Source organism: Rhagoletis zephyria, unplaced genomic scaffold (genome assembly GCF_001687245.7).
Source record: "Rhagoletis zephyria isolate East Lansing unplaced genomic scaffold, Rhagoletis_zephyria_1.1 Rzeph_scaffold_05614, whole genome shotgun sequence".
In the NCBI taxonomy this organism is placed as follows: domain Eukaryota; kingdom Metazoa; phylum Arthropoda; class Insecta; order Diptera; family Tephritidae; genus Rhagoletis; species Rhagoletis zephyria.
In genome coordinates this window covers 17,900-27,847 of record NW_016162697.1, presented here as the reverse complement: position 1 = coordinate 27,847, position 9,948 = coordinate 17,900, and the positions used below count along the sequence as shown (strand labels likewise).

Below are 9,948 nucleotides of genomic sequence, written 5' to 3'. Positions count from 1 at the left end.
TATTTCCGGGTTTCCGTACCTAATCCCTCATCCTCATCGCTTAAGTTACGAGGACTAAGTTGCTGCCATGGGGAAGGTGAGTGCGAATTGGTGATGCGTATGGTAGTGGGCCCGACCGCGGCGGCTTGCGATCCATACGCATCATGCGCGCGTGGTGATGGTTCAATTATAATGCGACTGCCATTGCTATTTCCAATTCGACGGTTATGGGAGTTGGTGTTATAGCTGGCATTTTTTAAGATGTTTTGACTAGCAGAAAAGTCAGTTCGATCAACTGACTGTCGACCCAGCACCATATCAGACATAAGGAGATCGCGTTCCGGTGAACGTAGATCCCTAATATCACGAGCTGGTGAACGGTACTCTCGCTGCGGCGTACGCAGGTCTCGGATGGGTGAATGTAGTGACTGGCGACGTTGGTTTTGTTCTTCATTGTGATCCAACTGTGCATACATGATTCCCTCATTCGGGCGTATGTATGAAAAAGCCGGACCAGACAGTGGTGGTGGTGGAGAAAAGCGTTCCATTGACAAACGCTTTGCCAGCCCATTGACAGTGACGCCCTTGGTAAGCGGTAATTTTTGTGCCGGCAACTGTGAGCTATGCATGTTCTCTTGTGATTTGGATTGTAATGTGAGAATTTTATCACGTATCCCGTTTGATATGGGCCCCTTTCCTAAGATATTGCCGTCTTCAGCAGCTTGCGTACGACTACGATGGAGCAATTCATTCAAACCACTCTCATGTTTTTCACGCTCGGTTATAGCCTCAGATTTACGACGTTCCCGGTTGAATTGCTCCGCAAAGTAGTCTTCCTTTTGTACGTTTTCAATAATTGGACTAAGTGGCGTATTAATCAGCTGTTGCTTGCTCGAACCATTTAAAGCTTGAAGATTACCAGAAGTAACCGCTGGTTTGGAATCCTTTAAAGATTTTTTGAGTTTACGCTCCGCCTTATTGTACGAGCCAACATCACTCTTACTTCGAACTAGGCGCCTGCCACCGCTGTCTTCAAAGCGTGGATCGCGTTCTACCTGATTGACGTTCGTGTCACTGCGCCGACTGAAGATATTAAAAATAGAAGGACGTTTAGCGCTTTTTTTAGCAGCAGCGTCACTGACACTGCGCGAAAGTGGTTTTGCCGGAGCTTTCTTCTTGCGAGTTGGTAGTGAATGGAATTTGTTTGGATTCGAATCGCTACTGCGCTTAGTACGAACCTTAAATGCGGGAATATTGTCGCCGTTTTCGGCTTTACTTTTGTGACGCTCAGCTTGAGCGAGTACCAAGGCGGCTTCTTTGCGTATGCTCTCTTCTGAAAGATCAGCGGGAAGCTGATGATAAGGTGGTGCGGTATTTTGAGGTGGTTGTAGGTTAGTTGTTTCGTAGTTCGTTAATTCGTTTGGATGTTTTCCTGCAATTATGGTAGAAGAAAAATTATTAAGCATTAATTGACTAAATCAAATAGCTAATAAGCATACAGAAGGGCATAAGTATATAAATACGTATGTTTGTATGAAGCATTCCTTTTTATTAGTTAATTTCATCGATTATATTTTTTTTCGGAGTAATATCGTCCAGATTAAAAAAAAAACGTCCTAGAGTATCGCTCAAAAAAACTTTCATTGTTTTATAAAGTCGACTCCACGCAATGAGCGGCAAAGCGGAGATCGGCTTAAATTAAGACATATAATATACTATTGAAGTGGCCACACAATGAGCGACTTTTCTCAGCGGCAGGCTCAGAAATAAAAGCCGATCATCGCTCAGCAGCTCAATGCATGACCTCGGCCTTAGAGGGCTAGCCTGAGAATAGGACGGGAGTGTTTCTGCAATTGATATACCGAGGGTTTAACATTTAGCTTAGTAATAAAATTAATTAGGGAGGTATTACTATTAGTACGGATATTTGTTTGCTGTGACGAGCCAAGAAAGATAGAAATTAGTTATGTAAGTCTCCAGATATAAAACTGATTGTAATTTCATTAATAAATACATAATAGTTTTCCCTACTCTTGGGACATTAATAAGCATTAAACGGCTAGCCTAAGTGGTTGAATAAGACTCACAAAGTGAAATCCAAACAATGCAACCGTATTCCAGTATTGGTCTCACTGAAGTGGTGAAAACGGCGTTAGTAGTATATGAGTCGGTGAATTCTTCACCCATCGCCTTACAAGTCCACCTTTGGCTTTAAATAATAATGGTAGATTGGCGCCATCACATATGTTAGTGTTTAGCCGAGCTTCTCCTCCGATTTGTGGTGCCTTTGATTTTGTCACACAAAGGGAAGGGACCTATAGTTGTACGCCGACTTCGAACGGCGATTGTTTTTTATGAGAAGCTGTTTTTTTTTCAGAAAAACAATTGGAGCCTTTTATTTAGATGTTGGTCGGAAACTAGGCCCTGAGGAATGGTAGTGCGCAGTGCTAACCACTACGCCACAATTATGCTTACGTCAACAAAAATATTCCAGATGAACTACCTTTCTAGAGAAGCACTTTTTTGAAATATCTAAGATTTAGATGCATTTAATTAACGTTACGTTTAAATCTGATTGTAACTAGAATCTATCTTCAATGGAAGATTATAATTTAAATTTATAATTAACTTTAATGGGACAAAGCGTAGGATGCTGCTTAGATAGTCATCCTCTTGACAATATTCAATTTAGTACATTGACAATTAAAAGTTCTGAGCAATTGCTGTTAAGCCCTGTGAATATTATGCCTTTGAAACTCGAATGCTTTTGTTGTTGTCACAGAAGCTGCAATAGACTTTTCTGGCATTCCGCCGAAAGTTTTAAAGATCTAAAATCATTTAAGTTTCGTTATTAAGTAGAAATATAAGTATGATCGAAAAGTAGCAAAACGCTCCTTTGACGAAGCCGCTTTATCATGCCGACTGAGAATTTTGTTTTGCTTGAGTCGTTAATTTGTGTTTTTGCCTTTTGGTGTAATTTCTAAAATTCATAATTTCTCAGTCCTTTGAGACTCCATCTTGGAAAAATGTTTTGGGGAAAATTTTTTTTAGTCCTTTTATTGAATATGATTTGGCCGAAATGAATTTGAAAATACGGATTGTAATTTTTAAAATAAAAAATCACTACCACGTGCATCCTCAAAAATTAAACTGCTACCCTGTGTCAGCTGTAAATACTTGTCAAATTTTCGTTAAAGAATAAACGAGTGGAAAAAATGCAACGGTAAGAATGGCCCATATATGTACGTATGAAAGGTGACGCACAGTGTACGATTTTGGAGTGTGGATGGACAAAATCGTTAAGCTCTATAGGTATAAGAAAAAGATATGGGTTCAAAAGCCGTTATAATGGCTTTCAAGGGAAAAATATGCCGTTATATAATCATTATATGTATAAACCCCTCAAAAAAAATTTGGTTGGAAAATGAACCTTCAAAAAAAAATAATACTTTGCTTTGACTAGCTCCAACAAAAAATTTTATTTTTGGTTTTATGGACTTTTCTTGAAGATTTTCGACCGAAGATTTGAAATTTATTGTCAAAAGTTGACTAATAGATCTTTTAGATGCTCATTTTTTAAATTGCAAAGTTGCATCTAAATTTTCACCTTTCACCTTAATCAGATTTTCCAGCATTGTTTTGGGTATGCAGTTGTGTAGCCCACTCAATTCTGGTATAATAAAGTGTAAGTTTTAAGTTGCTTAAGAATTGCGTTGATTTTCGGCAATTTTTTTAACGCATTTTTTTCATAAAAATTATGTGTATTCGAAGTTTTCTTTTTGTATGGAAAAAATATGTAATGCATTCAGCAAAAAAATTATGGAGTTTGGTTTTAAGAGATTGAATTATATTGCCTTCCCCTCCTCCTGCACATAAAGCTGCGCCTTACGAAATCAATTGTTATTAAGCTAGTTCAAAAAAATCGTTGGTTGTTCTAAACGACAGGTAATTTTTTTTTTAATAAATGAATGTAACAGCTGCGGGTTTATGTTCAAAACCTGCTATCAGTGATTTTCATAAAAAGTACTCATTGGGGTTAATTTTAACTTTACAATCGAATAGTAAATTCTTTTAACAAGCCATACATAAGGCCAACATTAACATCAGTGATGACTGTTAAGTCTCAGACATGTTCTAACATATAGTGTACTTAAAAATTTTTTTTTTTACTTTTAAATATACATATGAGACATATGCCCAGTTTCACCAATCAATTTTAAAATTTATCAGACTGTTCACATTTAAAATGAAAAATTTTTCGAACAAAATAGTGTAATTTTAAATTATAACTGGCTGATAAACTTAAAATTCATTGGTGCAACCGGGCAATAGTCATTTACAGTGCCATATTTCATAACAATCTGAAAGTACTTATGTTTCGACAAAATCCCTGATAGCAGATTCTCGAAATGTAAATTGTTTCTATTTCTCAGATGGCCGGGAAACTAAGCAATGCTAGGGAGTATTTTAAGGAGTGGGATGGAAAGCGTGCCACCTGCAAACAATGCCAAAGCAAAATAAGCTACAATGTGGATCCACTGGAAAATTCAATCGCCACATTAAACCGAGTTATCCTTTTCTGAGCAGAAATAATAAAGAAAGACCAATGCAGGGCGCTAAGCCGACAAGGGACACGGGAACAGGATCAACTATATGCAGGAGCAGAATGTGCATCTTCTGATACAACGCAACTCAACACAACACAACACCCCACATTACAATACAATAAAACACAACATAACATGTACATAGTTCATTAATTTTATCTTTTTTTCTTTCTTTGTCTATACATTTCTCTCTATTGTTTCTCTACCTTTGTATCTGCCGTTTTTTTTACCTTTTCACTAGCAGACCCGGCGAACTTCGTCCCGCCCAATAATTTTTTTTTATGGAAACATTTTGGTCTAACATTTTCACCACAATTCACATTTACGATTTTCATTGGCACATTCATCTACTAAGATTATGGTTTGGTGGTCATTTTCCGCTTTAAATAACCTAAGGGAAGTGTTATATCCGTGAAGAAGTTCTTGAAATTCTCCAACTGTGCAGCATTTCATAGCACAACACAACACAACACAATATACAAGGAAATAAATTTGAAGATTTTTTTTTCAATGACCCGGATCTATAGTGCATCTGTCCTAGAAGCTTTACAGTATAATTGGTGGCAGTTTCAAAATGGGTGCGTATCATTGTTCTACAGAAATGCAATATACATATACTTATTTCAGACGAAATACTTTAATAGTATTGGAAAATCACATCCATTGGGCCAATCCTAACACAGGAGAGTTCGATATACTCAACGGTGCAACAGGTCGATTTAATCTGACCTTCACGGCACTTTTTCTCACTTGGCTACTTTTAGTAATAACTCGACTCCTGCGCCACTTGGCAGCACGTTTTCGAAATATGATTGCTCTTACTAATACCAATACATATTTAAAATATTAGCCAAATCGGACCATAAATAAGATTTTTAGTAATAACTCAACTACAGCGCCACCTGGCGGAATAAATTGTGAAACTAAACCATCCAGACACCCACTCAAACACACATAAAAAATTTCGTTAAAATCCCTACAACCATTTAGGAGGATTTCACTCACAAACACACCTACAGAAGAATTATAAATACATTCAAAGATAGCTAAAAGTCGGTACGTTTGTAGGCCTCACGCCCCCTTTTTAAAAAGCCCCAATTCATAGTCCCAATTTTTCAGTAAAATAATCTGGCATCTCTGACCCCTGAAAAAGATTCAAAGTTCGATCAAAGTAGTCTTATTTCACCAGGAACATTCCAGTTTCTGTGGTCACACAAAATTACACCATCTTAATGACTTTTAATTAAAATAGAGTTCATTAACATGCTCTTTATATAAGCAAATATTTATTTTCTGTACATAGGTGTTATATATAAATAAGTGTAGATTATTTTGTAAAACTCAAATCTGTATATTTGTTAGGTTTTTGAATATATTTAATTACAGGAAATAAATTATAACTCTCAATTGAGTGATACTCAAATTCAATTTACTGTTTGCAAATACACTTACAAATATATTTTGCGTTGGCCCATAACAAGTGGACATAACGACATTCGCGTTTATACATTAGCAAAAAAAAGCGTGTAAAAAGGCGAAGATTATACAAAATTGACGCAATAACCGAGAGCAACACTCCGAAAATTGCTGAACTAAATTTCAAGGTTACAAGGTGTAGACAAGAGGCTGTACGGACAACAAGTGAGGAAGCGCACAAAAGGTAAACAAATAAAACAAGCAACAAGTGGCAGTGGTGTCTTGGGCAGTAATAAAATTGTAAAGTGTTTTTTAAAGGCATTACTCACAATAAATGTAAAATGTGAGCACGCCGTGTAAACATGTGTTGAAAAATACAATAAGTAATAATTGTGTTAAAATTGAATAATAACAAAAGTACTGGGGCAACAAAGTGGCCGTGTTAAAGATTCTTCGCAGTGATAGACAGCAAATGCCATTAATATCGGAGTAACCAGATTGTATGAATGTACATTAGGGCGGATCATTTTTTTTTCGACATCTTTCCTAGCAGATTTGGATTCTTCATGAAATTCTAAGACAAAAAGTTCTTCAGATCATAGCTCTAAAATTAATTACGAGCCTGCGCAATTTTAAAAGAAGATATCTTTTATTAATCCTTAATTAGGCGTATGGGGCAAGGCCAATTCAAGTTGAAAAAAAAGTCTTGGAGTGCTTGGAGCATCCTCGCGCTCTTTCTAGCTTCCTAACTCCAGGCGGGGTACGTAAATAAGTCACTTACAGAACATCGGGGTGTACGCATTTCTCGCTACTCTTTTAAGTCCTGACCCCATGCGACCACTTACGTAACATTTTTTGACGGAGGTAAGTTTTTATTTTAGTATCTAAGTTTGAAGTCAAAGTTATGCTCTTCTTTCTTAAAGGTAACTATAATAAAGAGCTTTAATATTTATGACAATATACATTTCGTTTTATTTAGTTAGTCACGGCTGGAACATCGTCGCGTACATATGTGTCGCTACTCGCTTGAGTACTGACCCCATGCGACCACTAACGAAACATGTTTTGGGGGGGAGGTATATTTATACTTTTTTANGTTAGTCACGGCTGGAACATCGTCGCGTACATATGTGTCGCTACTCGCTTGAGTACTGACCCCATGCGACCACTAACGAAACATGTTTTGGGGGGGAGGTATATTTATACTTTTTTATTTTGAAATCGAAAATATGTCTTTGTTTTCTTAAGTTAAAGATAATAGAGTACTTTAATATTTTTGTTAATACACACTTGATTTTTTTATTTTGAAAACTCATTTTTCAACACTTTTATTGGGGTCACTGGAGACCCCATGCGACTATCTATGTGATTTTCTTTACGCGCCTAATAAAGGGTTAATACTAAGTTATTATGCAGATTACTATCTACTAAAGTGTTACGATTTTTTTTATGAAAACTTGTGCTTGGGAATTGATTGATACAAAAAATTAATTTCTGATATCTATTTTTTATTTAAAGCCCGCAAGATGGCGCTATAAAGCAAAACTATACTAATATGTATATATTTTGCAAGCCTATTTGTTCGCAAATCTCGAGAACGGCTCCACCGATATTTTTTTTTAAATTTTGGACGCCTACTGCAGACTTGACAAGGATGGTTATAGGCTGAATANAAAGCCTATCTGTTCGCAAATCTCGAGAACGGCTCCACCGATATTTTTTTTCAATTTTGGACGCCTACTGCAGACTTGACAAGGATGGTTATAGGCTGAATAAAATTTAGATATATAAAGGAAGCGTGGCACCTCCAATACAAACCGAATTTGTTCATACTCCATATCTCTGGAAGTATTCATGTTAGAGTACTGCAACTTGGTATGGGGATATATGAAACAAATAGCATACTCATGGAGGTGTTGGGAAAAAAGGGCGGGGCACCTCCTATACCAAACGAATTGTTTACACTACATATCTCTAGAAAAGTTCATGAAGCTGGTACGGAAATATATGAAATGAATTGCATACTCATTGAGAAAAATGGGGGTTATTTGAAAAGGACGCGCGGCGCCTTCCACGCGTACTGAAACTTTAACCTATCTTTATATGTACAGCGTGTAAAATAGAAACTGTCGCACTTAATTTTTTGAATTACGATGTAGTTAGCTTTATTTCGATTAATCAATGATTCATTCATAAAAATATAAACTATTTACGACATATTTTTAGCCTGTTACAATTTTATTACATGTACCTACGGTGACCATCCGTCCTCTATTTCAAAGGACAGTCCTTTATTTTAACTCCCTGTCCTTTATAATTTTTTTCAAAATAAAGGACGCGTTTTGGCCTTTATTTCTTAAACTGTGATTTAAATCAGCTCTGCATTTTTCAGAGGTAAATTTTTCAGAATAAGAAAAATAAAAATGTTCCTTATAAAATATAATGAAAATCTTCGCCAGTTTGTTTCGCACCCCACTTAAGGGTTTTTATTTAATAGGTAATCTTTGCACAATATATAAAGCACAGGGAAAGTGTTGCACGCTGAGTTTCCAGTTCCATTGAAAGAGAACAATAAACCCCCTACTGTGCAGGTCTAAAGTGGCATATAGTTTTCGTAATTCACTGGAGCCTTCAGTTTTTTCACTTAATTTGATCATTTTTTTTATTAAAGCTTATAATATTTGCAAGATACCAGTTGAGCCTGATTTGTGAATTTTTATTTGATTATATTAAATTTTTAGTGCAAAATGCTGAAAAAGTGGCAATTTTGAAGAAAAAGGAGAGTACATTAGTTAATAAATGTTACATAACAAAGACTAATTAAAAACAATTTTATGGTCCCCCAAAACGAAAAAATTACAAAAAATGTTTGAAATGTTATAAAAAAAGGTTCACAAAAATAATTTTTTTTTGGTTTTTAGTAAAAATTGGTTGAAAAATGAAGACTGCGGCGAATTCCGAACATTAAATTCCAATTTTGAACCTCTGTGTGCTGACTTCGGTAAATGTATTTTGGCAGCAAAGGATGACGAAGTCCTTGAAAAGGATTTGGCTTCATTTTCCGGAATCGGTTAATTAACTGGTAAATATCTGATTTTGATTATTGATTAATTTTATCGTACAAGTTGTATGTACGTATTCCCAAATAATTTTGAAAAAAATTTCCTTTATTTTACATTGGTTAATATGGTCACCGTACATGTACCTATAGATTTTCGGTAAGAAAAAGTGAGTGGACGAGAAATATATAACGGTAAAAATCGCCCATAAATTCAAATGTAGATATATGAAAGAATACACACAAGCGACGACTCTAGCTATTGTGTGTCACTCCTTTAAGTTATCGGTTCAGAAAAAATAACTAATTAATTATTTGTAGCCCGGTCAAGTTAGACATTCAAGGTTACAATAATTCTCGTACCAATATTCAGGTTTTTGCGAATTATTCTAAGCTTACCCCAATTTTTTTAGCTAACATGGCTGGGATATTGATTTGTGTTTAGCACGATCTTGCGGTTCTTTAAATAAGAAATAGATATCAAAAATTAATTCTTCATATCGAAAAACCACCAAATACAAATTTGTATTAAAATAATAATAATATTCGTAACACTTTAGTAAATATTAATTTGCATATTCACTTAGCATCAAATAAAGATATCTTCTTTTAAAATTGCGCTGGCTCGGAGTTGATTTTGGACTATTGGAGGAATTTGCTTCTTAGAATTTTATGAAGAATCCGAATCTGCTAGGAACGAATCAAAACAAGTAAGAAAGTCTAAGTCTAAGTTCGGGCGGAGCTGAACATTAAATACCCGGCGCAAGTATTAAATAGCTAGATGGTAAGCCGGGGTGTATCAATTTTGAGTAAATTAGCGTCCTTCAATTTCGAAATATTGAAGTTTCAAGCATTTCTGAAATTTACCGTTATATGAGAAGCGGCCGT

General features: G+C 35.7%; 1 protein-coding gene across 1 annotated transcript in view; it reads right to left on the bottom strand.

Moving 5' to 3' along the window:
- Positions 1 to 1,411, bottom strand: part of LOC108372307 (uncharacterized) — a gene marked incomplete at both ends in the record, with an annotated part of 14,779 nt that extends 13,368 nt beyond the window's left edge. Inside the window, one exon of the mRNA XM_017627977.1 lies at positions 1 to 1,411. This exon is cut by the window's left edge and continues 1 nt beyond it. Within this exon, the coding sequence (XP_017483466.1) occupies positions 1 to 1,411 (1,411 nt within the window).
- Positions 1,412 to 9,948: the final 8,537 nt, after the last annotated feature.